At 54.1% G+C, this 16,177-nt stretch overlaps 4 protein-coding genes across 4 annotated transcripts; 1 reads left to right on the plus strand and 3 right to left on the minus strand.

Moving 5' to 3' along the window:
* Positions 1-288: 288 nt before the first annotated feature.
* Positions 289-938, minus strand: CkaCkLH20_09855 (ADP-ribosylation factor; the record flags this gene model as incomplete). Its single annotated transcript, XM_038892570.1, has 5 exons — positions 289-402; positions 454-599; positions 647-663; positions 717-827; positions 880-938. The coding sequence occupies 5 exons, from the start codon at positions 936-938 to the stop codon at positions 289-291; spliced, it is 447 nt and encodes a 148-aa protein (XP_038742137.1).
* Positions 939-1,954: 1,016 nt separating this feature from the next.
* Positions 1,955-3,924, plus strand: CkaCkLH20_09856 (uncharacterized protein; the record flags this gene model as incomplete). The annotated part of the gene is made up of 2 exons (XM_038892571.1): positions 1,955-3,533; positions 3,596-3,924. 2 exons carry the CDS (start codon positions 1,955-1,957, stop codon positions 3,922-3,924), a joined length of 1,908 nt encoding a protein of 635 aa, XP_038742138.1.
* Positions 3,925-5,025: 1,101 nt separating this feature from the next.
* CkaCkLH20_09857 (uncharacterized protein) lies at positions 5,026-7,157 on the minus strand (the record flags this gene model as incomplete). The annotated part of the gene is made up of 4 exons (XM_038892572.1): positions 5,026-5,082; positions 5,145-5,388; positions 5,444-5,898; positions 5,952-7,157. 4 exons carry the CDS (start codon positions 7,155-7,157, stop codon positions 5,026-5,028), a joined length of 1,962 nt encoding a protein of 653 aa, XP_038742139.1.
* A 1,116-nt stretch (positions 7,158-8,273) lies between these two features.
* CkaCkLH20_09858 (uncharacterized protein) lies at positions 8,274-10,647 on the minus strand (the record flags this gene model as incomplete). Its single annotated transcript, XM_038892573.1, has 6 exons — positions 8,274-8,486; positions 8,536-8,623; positions 8,678-9,140; positions 9,197-9,544; positions 9,595-9,676; positions 9,730-10,647. The coding sequence occupies 6 exons, from the start codon at positions 10,645-10,647 to the stop codon at positions 8,274-8,276; spliced, it is 2,112 nt and encodes a 703-aa protein (XP_038742140.1).
* Between the last annotated feature and the right edge of the window lie 5,530 nt (positions 10,648-16,177).

Raw genomic sequence — 16,177 nt, forward strand, 5'->3', positions numbered from 1 at the left:
GCGTACCCCGGTTTGCAACGGCGCGTCCGGGAGCTAGTAAATTCAACAACAGCTAGGACATCCTCGCGTGTTGCCAGGTGCAAAAATCTGCTTTCCTCTTCGCGTGGTGGTATGTCAGGCTGCCAAAGCATGGCTCTTCTAGTACAGAAACAGCCTCTTCTTTGCATCTTCCACAACCCATGCCAGGCCCTCCTTGAGATTGGCACCTGTCATCGCACTACACCGCAGGATATGCCAGCGATGTGTCCTGATTGATTCTAGTTGCAACCCCTGGGAAAACGTCAGCGCCTACTCGCAGACCTTGGGTTCTTCAAGACCGACCTCGAGTATTTCCCGCTCATCCATGCAGCCGTTCACGTCGGTTTTGTTGGCAAACACCAGGAGGCTAGCTCCGGATAGTCGCTGCCATCACAGTCAGCCTCGCACAAAAGGAGGGGTCTGCGCTCGACGGACCTCTTCTTGCAACAGGCCATGCAGCTCCTCCTTGCAGTCCTGGATTCTTAGCCGATCCGTGGCGTCGACCACCCAAATCAGCGCATCTGTCTTCTCGAAATAGTTGCGCCAGTACGAGCGCAACGTCTTCTGCCCACCCACGTCCCCTGCGTCGGTCAGAGAGGAATACAGCCGCATCGGAGTATCCACTCACAGATGTTTAGTTTATATCTGTCCCATGTCAGTTGCTGTCGCTTGATTGAGAGAGAGAAGTGCCCACGTACCCGTCGTAGTCGATGGTCTTGATGATGAAGCCCAGAGTTGGGCTCACCGTGTTCACATCCTCGCCCATGATCTTTTTGACTATTGTTGTCTTTCCCGCATTGTCGAGACCCCTGAGCAGCCTGTCAGCGGGACGATACGAGCGGTTGCGTGTTGTAGACTGACAGCATCAGTATACGCATCTCCTTATCCTTGAGACGGGCTTTGCGCAAGATCGACAACATTTCGATGCTGAGTTCAATATAGCTTAGCTGTTTTGGGGAAGGTTAAACGATTCCTGTTGTTCAAAATTTCGATTGCTTGTTGCAGAGCTGCACTTTGCGTTGTCTAAGCGGCTGGTGCAAGTTGCCCATGTTCAGCATGCTGCCTGACTGGGCCAGGTCGAGCACGTGACACCTACTGCATGCGATGTCGGTCTAGCTCGGTGAGCTCTCCAGATGGGCTCCTCACCGACCACACCGAGCCTGTCAATACCACGACCATTTAACCTCACCCCAAGGAGGTCTTAATGCCGTTCATGTCTCCTTCATGAATTTGGAACTTAGTTCAAATTGGCTGTATCCTACTCTTTCCCAAGATCCTCAGATAGAACCGAATGGGTAAGGTCGAGGATTAGTCGTAGGAGGGTTTCAACTCTTAAAGACCAATTCCACATAGAGATCAGATGTCCCTTGTCTAGACGCAGAAATGGATATTGCAAGAAATTCTCAGAGGTAAACTTCATACTTTGCCTTCTCAGAAATAAAGAAAAAGAAGTCTGAGATGGGTTTCCTTAAGGAGACAGAATAGGACGGAAGGTGCTAGTTAAAATGCACCTGCCTTCTTAGATACCTACCCAGAGTCGCTCCTGCCTCTAGTTGAGCCAAATTCAAAGCCCACTCAGCATCCTGACAGCCTAGCCAGCTGTCTTTGTACGTTCACTTTGAAAAATCTTGACTTCGGCCACACTTCCCCCTGGACCTCAAGGACCTTCCAGGCTGCAAGCCTACAGGCCATCCCGCCATCTCCAAGTTGTTTTGCAACGCAAGGATCACAATCGGTTGATGTGGTTGTGCGGTCTTTGAGTACTCACTACTATCCAAATCTTTGAGACAGGCTGGTAAGTACAAACAATAGGCATCATTTAGGGTGTGCAGCCCTTTGTGAGAACCAAATACTGATTAAGCCTGCAAACAGACGATTATTCTTCTTCCACACGCTCTTGGAGGCAGCCTTTCCTCGATCGCAGGAGAAGACCACAATGGACGACAGACAAGACCACGACTATGACGACAAAGACCATCTAGCAAGAGATCCACCCTTTGGCCGTGCCTCTCGCCGATTCGGCAGCCCTTACCCTCATACCATCACCAGTTCTCCTTCTCAAGACAGCAACGTCCACCATAGCACCCCCTCCTCTCCCCCGCAAGTCATGGTCGAACGAAGCGTCAACATCCAGACCCAACCTCATCTTGCTCCATCCCCCGGCAAGAACTCTCCCAGGCCCAGCGGTCCCATCAAGCGGCCCTCCATTCGCTGGGATAAGCAACTTCCCGTTCCAGACCGAAAACGTACTGCATCTGTCGGGTTTAACGCTCCCCCCACCGCCTCGGCATCAGACGCTTCTGTACATACCAACGATCAACTTCACGAAGCCTTCCAGCCGGTTCAGATATCCGAGGACAAAATGGACTCCACTGGATCTTCCCGCCAGCCTACGGCGTTCGGTCGACCCTCTGCACCCATGACTCGACCCTACCGCCAGAACGACGAGGTCGAGAACATCGCAGACGATGACCTACAGTCAGAAAGAGGATCGTCTTGGGAAGTCAGCGTCAACGGAGATGGAGCTTCTGATGATGAATGCGAACCGATTCGCGTCAAAAACAATGACAACAGCCTCTTTCTCCCGCCCAGCCCTTGCATCGCGGAGTGGTTCGACAGTATTCGCAACGAGGCCATTCTTTCGTTTTCCGTGGACATTTCAAAGGTCCCCGATGATTCGGAAGTCAATCCGGAAACCGGCAAAATCAAAGACAAAGAGCCCTACCCTGCGTCTTATGTGGACTTCGAAGAAGAGCAATCGATGAACAAAATCCTGCGTCACCATCGTCTTCACAAGACCAGCAACTGGCTGATTTTTCGAGAGCTAGAGTCCCGCGAGAGGGAGAAGGAGAGGCGAAAGCAGAGAAGAAAGGAACAGGAGCGCTCCAGAGCGAAAGTCGACAATTCTCGGCAGCGTGCTCTAGTGCGCACAACCAACAAGCAGCCAACGACTGTCTTTAAGGATGGTCCGCTTAGTGACTGCGTTCTCCGCCCTGCACTGCTCAGCGACGCAAGAGGTTGCGCAGATATCTACAACCTCGCCGTCGAGACCAACGCAACTGTTCCAGGCACCAATTCAGTGTCTATTCATAAGTTCGAGTCTTTCCTCAACGACTGCAAGAGAGAGAAGCTTCCATCTGTGGTTGCTGCTGTACAGAGAGCCGACTTGACCGATGTGAGAAACTGGCCCTCCACTGATGCCTACCGCCAGTACATGAAGTGGAGGCAAACACAGCCAAAGGGAGACGAGTCCTTCGACACCAAAATTTACGGATTCGCCTTTTTGGAACCCTACGAGAAGGGTCCCGCCTTTGGAACGGGCGCGGCTACGGAGACCGTCAAAGCTGTCGTCTTCGTTCACCCAGAGCATCGTCGAAACGGGATCGGAAGTGCTCTGCTTCACCGACTCCTCACTCAAACTTCGTTCATGTACCATGGCGATGTTCGATATGAGTGGATCGACCCTGCTGCCGTTGAGGACTCCTTCTACGTTCCTTACTTCCGGCCTATTCACCGTAGGTTTTCCAGCACTTTCTACACCTTCGTTGAAAACCACCGAGCTAACCTAGATTCCAAGGTATTGTGTTGCATGGCATGGTCGGGGGAGAGGGCACGGAGCTCCAGTGGATGGACAAATTCATGAAGTCGTTCCAGTTCGACAAGGCCGGACACCTCAACCAGATCTACAAGGTGACTAAACCACATGGAATTGACTGGTACGATCAAGTCATCTGGGTTCACTGGGCCAACAAGATCAACACTGGACAGACGTTCTACGCGGGGGACGAGTCGGAGTGCTCTTACGACTACCCTGGAAAAGCGCAGTCGCCCGTTCTCCCGCCTCAGAAACTTCTGGAGTATCCGAACGGTCCTGACTGTGAGAGCGACGGGGCTTACTCTTACTGAGAGTCGTGATGTTGGAAAACATTGATGAAGTCAATTGATGACGAAACTGCTGCCATGCTAAGCTGCTTTGATGGTAAGTTGCTCATCTGCACTGGCCACAGACGAGGATCGCTAACCCTCAAAATTTTAGGCACTCCAAATCCACATCCAGTTGCGTTTGAGCTCTGAAAAAGAAGTCAAGGATGTTCGGACACCAACGATGGATTCCATAATGGAGGGGGGCCGGCCACTGGATCGATTCCTTTGTCTGCGGAGACGAGGAGCACGCACTCAACCGACCAGTACCAGGACCGTTTTCTTCATCGTACCCCTTCTCTGGGACTCACTTTCTTTGTTGCTCGGAAATTAATATCATTGTTTGTCAAAGTATAGCATGTATCTCGGAAGCGAGCCCGAGACCTCATCCGTGGGAAGGATGGATCGGAAAATTGGCGTGGAAGAATTTGCTGAGAACAGGTTATGAAAAGACCGTCATTGTCGCACTTGCTGGACCCAAACAATGGGAGAAGAACACGAACGAAATTTCATCCACAAGAGGGACTACCTCTTGAGAGTTGATGGTCACTTAGCATCGGCTAGTTATGGACAGGTAGACAAATCTCGTCTTTGAAAGAACATCGAGGTGATGCTTGTCGGTTCCTAAAGCGACAACCGACTTACATCTTGCAGAAAACCGTTCGTACTCAAAGCAAACAGAACAAAAGGCACCAGTGAACCTACCGATACTCACCAATCTCCCAAACAGAAATCCAAAACCAGACCATCCAAGTATTTCCCCCGAAACTTACCAAGAATACCTACCTCCGCGTCGACCCAGACGCAACAGTCGTAGCATCATCGTCGTAAACATCTCGTCCTCCCCTCATAAGGTCCACGACCCCCCGATACAAATCGCTCTGAACGGGCTGGAGCCCGGCTTCTTCTTCCGAGTAGACCGACGACGTCCACGACGACGTGCTGGCCCGTCTCGACCGTCCCGCGGTTGAGTGGTGCGAGACTGAAGGCGCGGTGCTCGGAGCTGTTCTACTGCTGCTTCTCGGGTGGTCTGGCTCTCTTGTCGAGGGTGCCCTGCTGCCATTGGTGCGCGTGCTCGAGGCTGTTCTACTGCTGCTGCTGCTCGTACTTTCTGGTTCTCTTGTCGAGGGCGGTACCCGGCTGCTGTTGTGGCGCGTGCTCGGGGCTCTGCTGCTGCTGCTTCTTCCTCGGCCGTTTCCGGGTACCTCGCGACGACCGGAGTCGTTCAAGCTCAGGGCAGCAAACCTCGTCTGCCACGCATCTCGCGCCGTGGCGGCGGCCTCGCTCACATCCTCCTGAGGCCGAGTCCTACCAGCAGCCGGTGCCGTCGAAGGCCTGCTGTTGGCTGCTGCTGCTGCTGCTGCTGCTGCTGCTGTTGTGGGTTCACGTGTCACGGGATTATTCACGGGACGGGGAGGGGGAGAACTCACTGCATCGCTTGCGCGGGAGCTGGGACGGTTAGTACGGCTGGTGGTGGTGTTAGACCGGTGGTGGTCCGTTGAACTTGCCGGCCTGTTTCTGCTGCTGCTGCTGTTTTGGCGGTGGACGTCGTTGGAGCCGCCGCTGGCCGCCGCTAGCTCTTGGAGCTGCGAGCGGGCGCGGGATTCTCGATGGGCCATTGACGGCGGGATGGAGGAGCTGGAGGGGGCAGTGGATGGGGGCGGCTGGGGGCGGAGGTCGCCGCCGAGGGTCTCGATGCGGACGGCGCTGAGCCTGGATTGCTCTTCTTTGCGAGGCGCGCTGCTCGGGCGAGATCTGGATGACGGCCTGGATTGCTCTTCTCGGCGAGGCGTGCTGCTCGGACGAGATCTGGATGACGGCCTGGAACTGGCGGTTTCGGATTCGGCGGGCTGGGTTCTCGATGAGCTGGCGGGTTCGGGGCGCGGCTCCGCTGGGCGCCTGCGCTGGCTTCGACTTGGCGTGGACTCTCTTCGCGGAGCGTCCCTGGCAGTCGACGTGCTACGCTCAGGTGTCTGTGATGTGTCTCTCGCCAATGTGCGGGTTTCGCTTACCTGAGTCCTGGAGGGAGCGCCCGATATGCGGAAGGCAGGGTGCACCGAGGCGCTGTCGAAACCCTGGCCGCTGCTCAGCGCGGCCTGACGCTCATAAAAGCTGTTCATCTGCTCCGTCCAGGCCGGGGTCCCTACGTTAGCATCATCAGCACCATCATCTGTATTGTAGCGATCATCTGTATGGTGTTCGTGTTCGTCATCGAAGGGATTCGTATGTCTGCTGCTGGGCGTTTCGGGTATGCATGAGGAGGGGCTCATAGGGCGCTGGTTCGATGTGTTTGGGACGTGCTGGCCAAAACGAGTGCTGGCGATCGTGTCGGAGGGTGTCGATGATGAGTTTCCAGATTTCGGGGCCCAAGCACTCTTGGGTGGAAGCGGCACATTTGAATCGTCCTTGTGCTTTGCCTTGGAATACGGGACGCTCTTCCCGGCCTGTCGATATGCCTCTCGTCTCTGATGGCGTCTGACACCGATCTCGTGGCGGATCCGCCGAAGGTCCTCGGCCAACACCGCGCTCTTGACTTTGAGATCAACAACTATTTGATCACCGGCTTTCTGCTCAAAAGCGTCTATCCATGCGTCCACGACCTTGAGAAAGATGGGGGTAGCGTTTTCGGCACGGGAAAGCAAATGAGCGCGGAGGTCGACAAGCAAACGGGTATCCCCGCCGACGACGGCACATATACACGCCTCGCACTGCGATTCCACCTTCTCCATCATCACGGGAGGGTATTTGTACAACTGCTCGAAGAATTGGCGGTCCATCCACAGAGCCTGAATGCTGGTGATACGGCAGACCAGTTCTTGGAAAGAGGGGTCCTTGGCGAGGTCGGAGTTGTTCCTCATGATCCGGCGCAGGCGTTCGAACTTGTCCGTCACCTCGGAGACAAGCAGTTCAAAGAGAGCGCGAACACGCCAGGGGTTCAGAGACTTGTGCGCTGTACAGAGCACCGCCGCGTCGGGAACGAAGGGGAGCGACTGCTTTACGCTCACCTTCATCAGGCCTCGCGTCACCAAGTCCATCATGTTCAGAGAGTCGGACTTCGGACGGAGCAAGACGCTCGGCAAATCGCGCAGCCGTGTCTCTTGCTCCTCGAGCCATTTTTGAGAGGGACGAGCGATGCTGTCGTCTGCTGGGAGGGAAAGATAGAGTGCGAGTCTCTTGAGACTGCCATAGGTCAGCTCGTTGATAAGTTGGTTGGACATTGCTGCGATGCTTCAGATTTCTGCCGAGATAGCGGGTTCAATGGACGATTGAAAGGTGGTGGCGGGATAATGGTATCTTGATATTTTCGTGTGTCTGTTGAGTATGATGAATTCTTGTGCCAAAGTCGAGCGACGAGAGAGCTCTTTCTATATTGGCGGCGACATAGTCATGTCGCAGGCGACAGAAACAACTCATTCTGGCTAGATATCTCCTTCTTTGAACGGATTCGATCACTGACAATGACGTTTCTTTCGAGACCCACGCTGAGCGAGGAGAGAAAGCGCATTGCGACAAGCACAACACCCATGAGTTACAGTAGAACAAAACGGCCGTATCGTTAGTCTTTGTTGTATGTATGAGAGCCTTGTGTTGATACATTGCGAGCAATAATTGTACAAAGGTACACTGCGGCCGAAGCCAAAAGATGCACCCTCGCTGCAAGGTTGTCGTAAGTTGCTCAGACTGCTGGAATTCTCAAACTTAGTTCGTTGCAACTGGGTCACGTGTGCAATCTAGCGAAGGTGTCGGACTGCACTCAAGTGATGTTTTTCTTTTCGAGAAACGATTCATGCAAACGAAGGATGGACCCCTAAAAATGCGTAAGCAACAAACTCTAAGGGGAACGGAAACCGTCTTGCACTTACAACACCATACCGTACAGTCTACGGAGCGCTGCCCATAATGTTCCGTGCAATCGAAGTGGGACCAACGAAATGACAAGCCATACAAGCTCGCCGTGGCTAGGAGAATCGCTCTATTGGGCCTGGCGATAAGGCACGCTCTCTCAATGAGACATCTCTACTAAGCAACGTCTGTTCCGCGCACGGATTGATCGTATCTGGTTTACTCAATCGCGTTGCTGCGAGTTCCCTATCCAACCCAAAGAATAAAACCCCATCGTCCTACGTTCCATCAAGCCTGCTACCAGAGGCGGAACGGACCGGCCTCATGAGAAGCCTATGCCAATAAAATCAAGTTGCAAGAGCGCCATGTCCCTGGTCCTTCCCACATCGTACAGACCTGATATCAAACCGGACAACTCCCATATCATGCTCGACTTTGTTCGTTATAGACGTAAGGGTTTGAAAGTAATGGCTCAGTATAGCTAAGGAAAATCATGTGTGTGTCCTGTGAGACTCTTCGGATCTCATCCGCTCCAGCCGAATCTTGGCAGCCTCAGTACCATCGTCTGGCGTCGCCGGCTCCTTAAACCAGGGGTGCTGCAACGCTTGCTTCGCCGTGATGCGTTGTGAAGGATCGTAAACGAAAATCTTCCTGAGAAGGTCCAAGAAGTTCTTGAAGTAGGTCGTGTTCGAAGGGATAATATCCTGGTCCATGTTAGCCAACCGTTTTCGTAGCGTGACTGGGAGATCCAACCTCGAGGCGCTTCATGGCCTTTACAAATCTTTTGGATGCGCGTGTTGTCTCTGCAGTGGGATAGTCGAGCTTGAGCCGCTTGAAGTACCTTGAAGTTCAGTGTTAGTATAGAATCACCTCGTCAGACAACGCAGGCACTTACTTGGAGGCCGGGTTTCCGCCGCTTCTTGTGGCCATCTTATTGACAGCCTGAACAAGCGTAGAGTCAATCCTGTGGCCAACAACCATCTCCATCATTGCCAGATGCTCGAGATTATCGTGTGTCTGGAAGAGGGCATCGCCGGTGAAGAATTCCACGAGGATACAGCCAATGCTCCAAATGTCGCAAGGGAATGACCAACCAAGCCCCAGGATGATCTCTGGCGCCCTGTAGTGCCGAGTAGATACCACGGAGCTGTGGTACTCATCTTGGAAGGTGGCCGAGCCGAAGTCAATCAATCGAATCTCGGTGTCGAGCAAGACTCGGCGCTGGGTCGCGTTGCGGTTGACAGTCTGGGATGACGAGGGTATCTTTCGGTTGTAGGTGAATGTCTGGTAAGCACTGTCGCAAAGCAGGATGTTTTCCGGCTTCAAATCCGTGTGGATGAGGTTGAGATCGTGGAGGACTGGATACATGTTAGTGCACGCAACAAATTGCGGCGGGAATGCAGAATAAACTTACAGGCCACGCTGGTGAAGAGTTGACGAGCAAAACTTTGGATTTGGCTGTTAGGGAAAGGGACAAATTGATTGCTCTTCAGGAAATCGAAAACGCTCTGTCCAAGGAGGTCCATGACGATGCAGATGTGGCCCCTGTAGTCGAAACAGTCCTTCAAGTGGATACAACGATTGCGGTTCTCGCTGTCGTTTTGTCTGAGTGTTTCCAAGACCTTGAGCTCTATTCTCGAGGCATCTCGGTACTTTTGCACCGAGCGAATGATTTTGATGGCGACTGCTTTGTTTCTTCTGCGGTCTCGAGCCTGAACGACTTTACCGAAAGTGCCCTGACCAAGCAGTTTTACCATTTGGTCTACGATGATGTTAGCGCAGTACTTGAACAATTAGGATGAGGCACCTTACATCTGTCGGTCAAGTCGGCATCAGGGACAACAATGTAATGCCCATCATCGTCGTCGACCTTGGCGTTCTTGTTGTAGACGTGCTGGTGATAAATTAGCCGGATTACTCGACGAGGAGGTTAGGGGCGGTACGCACATCATGAACGACCTTAACGTTCACTTCTGGCGCCTTCTTGGGAGGGAAAGGAGGAGGCTTGTACGTCGGGAAGGGATCTGCGAGTTCGACTTCTCGCTTCTTTGCCTCTTGAGCGATCTGCTGTCGAGTTCGCTTCCGCTTCTGACCCGGCTGTGCGTCATAGTAGTCCTGACCGTTGGCAGAAAGGGATGTGGGAGCGGTTGTGTGAACCCCGGAGCTCGTCGTCCGATCGCTAGAAATGGTGGATCCGTTGGGAGTGCCGTTCTGGCGAGGAGTGCTTGTGTGAGAGCCGGCGTACTTGTTGTGGTAGACCGGATCGTACGGGGGCTCATCGTCTCGCTTTCTCTTTTTGGGGACGGGACGGGTGCTCGATGCACCATTGGTGGTGATGCCATTGGCAGTGCCGTTGGACACGACCCTTACACCGTTGCCGGTTGCTTTGCCTTGTTCGGGCTCGGGTGTGTCGTCAATGACGATGACTTCCCTGGGCAGGCCGTTCTCATAGAATTTGTTCCAATCGGGGCCCTTCGATCGTCTTCGCTTGCGACCGGAGGAGGACTGGGAAGACTGGGCATGAGAGGCAGGCATTGCAGTGACCGAGTAATTCGCGTCCGGACTCGAAGCGTCGTGGATGATCCTCGAAGTGGCAGACGAGGCTGAAAGGCCTAGGCCATTTGAACCGGCGTGACTTGCAGACGAAGAAGTCGCGTATGGCACGCTCGAGTGGTTCGAATAGGCGGGAGGCAATCTCGTCGTCGCCGTGGACGAAGAAGTGGGGAGGATTGGGTTCGCTGGCTGACGGTAGGAAGAGCCGGTGGCGGTTGACGCTTGGTACGACTGGTGTGAGTAAGGATAATGGGGATGATGGTAATGGGAGTGAGGAGGTAATGTCGCTGTAGCCGTGGTCGGTGTCGACATGATTCTCCTCGTCTAGGCCCGTTGTCGTGAGGTCACTGAGGGAGAAGGAGCGATGGGCGAAAGAAAGAAGGTTGACGGTCGAGGGAAGGCAAGACGGCGGGTGGTGTTTCGCACGCAGTGCCCTCTCTGTTGCCGACGGGTGTATGTTGGTGCTGGGCGCTGGGTGCTTGGTACGTGCCCAGTAGTGCTGGGGGGGGACTCTCTCAAATCCAAACAGTGGAGGCGTTCGGCTGGCCCAAGGCAATTTTGGGGGGAGGACAAGAGGACGGGAAGAGAGGGAGAAATGGCACCTCAGTGTCCAGCGTTCATCAGAGTGCCCTCGCTGTGTGCGTGTGTGTGTGCCCGCGTGTGGCTCTTGGGGTTTCTTGGGGTAGGGGTGCTGAACCAGCAGTAAAGGTAGTCAAGGACTGACTGAATGCTGGATGCTGGGTAGAAAGCACCGTTCTGGGTCGGCGTCTGCGTCTGCGTCTGCGTCTGCTGCGGCACCGCTAAACTCGAAAAGGCTTCAAGGGTCTTCGGCGTGGGTTTCCCGAGTCGTGCACAACCTGTGGCTGGTACGTTGCGTTCGGTCTGGGATCGTTGAAGAGGTAGCGTTGAGGTTTCGGGTCAGTCGAACGGGTTGGTTTCGTTGGAGAAAGCGACGTGCTACATCGAAGCAAGCAAAATATGCTGTCGTCGAAAACTGCGAGAAACAGATGTGGAGGGAGGGAGAAGGGAGGAGGAGGAGCTGAGAGAAAAACAAGCCGTCGGTGGTCGTTGTGTTCAAAAGTGACGAGGTTCCGAGGGATGACGGCTGGGTTGCTGGCTCGTCGGTGGGAGTTGGTGGAGGGCCCTCACAGTGGATGGGAGGCGACCAATGTGGGGAATTTGGGACTTGGTAAGGTACACAGAGGCCTGTAGTGTGAGAGCGAGCGAGGGCGACCAAGGCTTGGGCGTGGTGGGCGTGGTGGGCGTGTGCGTGGGCGTTGTCGTTGGCGTGGACGACGGGACGCGGTTGTAGGGTGTGTATGTCCGTGGAAGTGGAAGTGGAATTGGAAGTTGACGAAGGGGGGAGGGTGAACGTGAGTACTTTGCAGTTGCGGTGTTTTTGGTGCAATCGAGGCGTACCGTATCTTTTGGCGTCGAGGTGCGTACTATTGCTACCTACCTATTGCTATTGAAAGCAGACCAGAAAGAAAGCCCGAGGAACAAGATTCCGTTATTTTGAGGGGTCCAGTTAAGCCCACTCCAAAGTCCCAAGACGGTATATAATGGACGGTCACGACAAGGAAGATACGTGATAATTAGAGACTTGTCGAGTCGAAGTCATGGCATAAAATCACGTCTCACCATATGACTGAGGTTGCTATTTCTCCTTGGTGCACTCAGCACTCACTACCTGAGGCACTTGTGACTTCTCACTTTAAGACGTTAGTTTGGCCTGAGGAGTCGAGGCGAAGCGAAGTGCAAGGCACGGGCGATGCAACCTGGACAGAAACCGGAAGGCGCTGAGAGCGGCGTTCCTTACATAAGGCAGGTACTTTCTTTTGGCTGCATGTTGACGTCTCGACAGAGGTATATGGTCCGGGCGTCGGGGCAGAAGTTTCCTGACATCGTGCAGTGCAGTGCAGTGCAGGACGGACGGTAGAGGCGAGGCATTGAGGAACTCAAGATTCAAGGACACCTCATGTCCATCATTGACGTGAGCGCTGATATGAGGGGCTTCTCAGTGTGATTCGGTCATTTACAGACGCAATGGGACCCATAAGATACGACTCCAGCTCCCTGATGTGAGGGCTAAGCGAGCGTCGGGGATATGGTTCTAACTTCTCTCACTCCCAAATTACTAGAGGTGCAGCCGGGTATCATGAGGATGAGGATGAGATGGTACCTTTCGGAGAGTGTTTTGGGTGCCTTCGAGGGAAGTCTTTCCGTGCTTTAGCCTCCCCTCCACTGTAGATCCGGCGGGGACCAGGGCCTGTCAGTGATGTGAACTTGCCTGGGTGCCCTTCATTTTCGGTCTCTATTCCCTGGATCCGTACCCGGGGTCTTTCCTTTTTGAAGCCGTCGTGTTTCCCACCGTTTTCGTGGGTTCGAGTTTCGACATCCGTCGTCTTTGTACAGGTGAGGAACTCGGAAGACATGGACCAGAGAACCGTGGCATGGCAGCCGCGCTAAGGCAGCAATCAAAGAAACCAACTGCCTCCAGCTTACCTCAGTACGGATACCTATCCCAGCCGTACCGGGAAGGAAGGAGGAAGGAAGCGGCACATATTCGTACTCGTCCTGTCCGTATGGCCGGATTTCGCGCTGGTGGCGGCTGGTGGAGCAGTGTTCTTAAACAACGCACACTGTGTTTTACTCGTTCCCGTGCCTATCTGTACCGTGCGAATAAAGCTCATCTGTATCACACTCAATTCCCGTCTCCACAAACGGCCATCATCCACCGTCTCCTCGAACCGGACGTCACCGCAACGCGCTTTCCTTTTCCATACCCGAAAACACACCACCAGTCAAAGCCAGAACCGCCTCTCCATCATCAGTCTTTGCCCGTTCCGCGCTGTGAGCATAAGGCAGCCGATTCCCACCGCGACAGCGACAGCCTGGCCTTCAGCCCTCAGGACGCGAAGCATGCCTCTTGTCAACCAAGATGTCTCAATCTTGACCCGACGCCTGAGCTAGCGCGTCGACCGTCACGGTCACCACCTCTAAATGGTTCACCGTCCCCAGCGCCAGTAACGTCCCCAGCATCGTGGAGACCTGGGCCGGATGACTTCGCCCAAGAACGACCAAAAGTCTCGTCACGCTCGTGAAATCAAGACATGCTGCCTGCAAGTCTCTTCCGTTTCTCCTTCCTCCTCACCCACTTTACGCACTCTGCGGGTCGCTTGGAGTCCGTCCTCCACCGCGGCCTTACATCTGCCAATCTTCCTCCACGACAATTATCCAGAAGGGCTTAGCGTCCCGCCGGCCTGGACACTCGCCTCTTCCGAAGTCACGTCGCGCCTTGTCTGCACGCACTCCAACGACTCGACTCGACGCCTGCACAGATCACTTTGCCTAATGCCTGCATGCACTACACTACTACGGATATTGGTGTGAACCATCTCACGCTGGACTTACCGACAAAAAACTACTATCCAGTCAACTTCAGGCTTGCTATATGCTCTGGCCTGGCCTGGCCTGGTCTGGTCCAAACATAACTGAATTCAGTGATTCACGGAACAAGATGGATGGATGGATGAACGGAACATTGAATGGACGGCTGGGTCCCTGCCAACCGACCCCGGTACTACTCCACGCAAGGCAGCCAGAGCAGAGCCAACCGTACTGCTTACAAAAGAGCGCCTCCAACCGCTTCTCTGCTGCGCAAACCCACCCCAGTCATTATCTGTTGAGCTGATCCGAAATACCATGTCCGTCAAATACGTCAGAAGGGTCGAGGAAAAACACTTGCGATGGGGCTACGGATGGAACCCCGAAGTCTTGCAAACTCTACACTACGGATCCCGATTGCCATCTACGCGAGAAGATTCTTGATGCCTTTTCGGTGCGCTGGCGCTTCTTGCTGGCCATGCCTGCTTGCCCTTGTTTTGCCCTCTCGCTTCACTGCCTCGTGGCAGTTCGGGGCACCGCTGGCTGTCGGGGTTGCAATCCAAACACGCCCCAAAGCATGATCCACACATTCCACGCAGTCGGCCAAGATCTGATCGCAACGAAAAAGCTAAAGAAACACGGCTTGTTACCAACAAGACGGTCGTCAGCGGAAAGATCCAGTACTGGTCCCAGAGAAAGACATGTTTGAAAGCATACCGTACGCCGTCGAACCGCACACAAATATTCTACGTCCTACGAATACGTTCACCCGTCTGTGCTCTGTTCTCGTCGCCGTCCTCTCTCCGGCAGCTTCCTGGTGCCGTGCACGCACATATCGTCTCCTCAAGCACATCCTAGCGTCTAGATCCTTGCCTCCCGTCCAGAGATGCGCCAATGACGCCCTGGGACAACCAGAAACCTTCAACCGTGACCGGCCAACCACAGACGCAGCTCATAACGGGGAGAAGAGGAAGGGCAACGGCCATCACGACCATCAACAACTGGAAAAGACGAAGGTGGTGATCTCAGAATCAGCCAAAACTGCTGCCAGAGGAGGCTCTGCAGTTTCCTCTCATAGGACAAAGCGATAGGCAGCGGTTATCCGTACGGGTCCACACAGTTACCAGCCAGCTCATCCCTCGGTCTCAACCAACATGGCGCTGCAGAAGTCACAATTCTCACCACCTCAAATCCCCACTGCAGGACGTCACGACCTCTCCTCTTCAACGCAATTGAACTGCATCAACGTACCTGGAATCTTTCCTTTGCTTTCCTGCCTGTCTGTTGTGCTCACCACAAACAAATGGCATTGAGGGGAGATGGTCCACTATCACGGTGACATTTCTTCACGGCCTCTGCAAAGTGTCCCTATTCGGTACGTGGCGTAAAGTGCCTGCATGACTCCATGACATTGAATCCGTGGCAACCGAGACCAGACAAGCATCAGCCTAGATACGGTGCCTCGCGGCGAAACATTGGTGATGGGAAGCCCAGCACCTGCCTATATTTCCCCTCATTAACAACGGAAGTACAGCTGGGATCGCTTGTTAGTTGTTTCTGTCAACATTGACGCTCACGGGCAACGGAGCATTACACCCGATATACGAACGCCGGCGAACCTGTTCAACGTGGGCTCGAGGCACGAAATTCTTCGTTCTGGGCCCCTGCTTCATCCCAGGCTGAGGACGACGATGCCATCTGCCACCCCAACTGACGGCTGTGAAGTTTCAGCTCTTCAAGCGTAAACAAGCCGCCGGATCACTCAGCTTTCTCGCCTGTTTCTCCCCGCTACCGACCCCATGCTTATGTCACTCTGTCTCCCGCATGGCTCCTTGAAGACTTGACATCCTGGTTGTATCGCCAGTCAGCTCTCGAGTCCGTCCGAAAAAACAACCTCGATTATTGCACCCGGCAGCCAACATATGTATCAGTCTCGGATTGAACCTTGTCTTCCACCAACAACCCGTCACCAGGATCCAAATTAAGAAGCCCCCAGGGCGGGACAGAAAACGCAGAATCGCCCTAGAAAAAGGTTAAAATGCGAGACCGCGGCCAATGATGCCAATCAACGCAAAAAGTCTCTTTGTTGCTGAGGCTTGACTAGCAGTCGAAGCTCCTATGCTGGCTTTTCAACTCGACCATGGACTCAGATCATTTTCACCGCACAGGCAGCTGGCGCAACGACGTCCTCGAAATAGCCTTGGGACAAAACGGGCCGCCATGGGAACGGACTAGAAGGGCGGAAGACGCCTCGTGAGATACCGTCACATCGCGGACGGTGCCATTGGGACCTACTTCTTCCGCCAGGCGCTTCAAGCCTCAACAACCCATAACCCCGCAAACCCCTCCTCGTCTCTCTTGGCCCGGTGGCGATTCCCTAGCCAAGCGCAGCATCCCAAGCTGACCCGATGTGGTGTGCCGGTGGCACCAATCGCCGCCCATCGGTATGATTTGT

The sequence above is a fragment of the Colletotrichum karsti genome (genome assembly GCF_011947395.1).
Source record: "Colletotrichum karsti strain CkLH20 chromosome Unknown Scaffold36, whole genome shotgun sequence".
Taxonomy (NCBI): Eukaryota; Fungi; Ascomycota; class Sordariomycetes; order Glomerellales; family Glomerellaceae; genus Colletotrichum; species Colletotrichum karsti.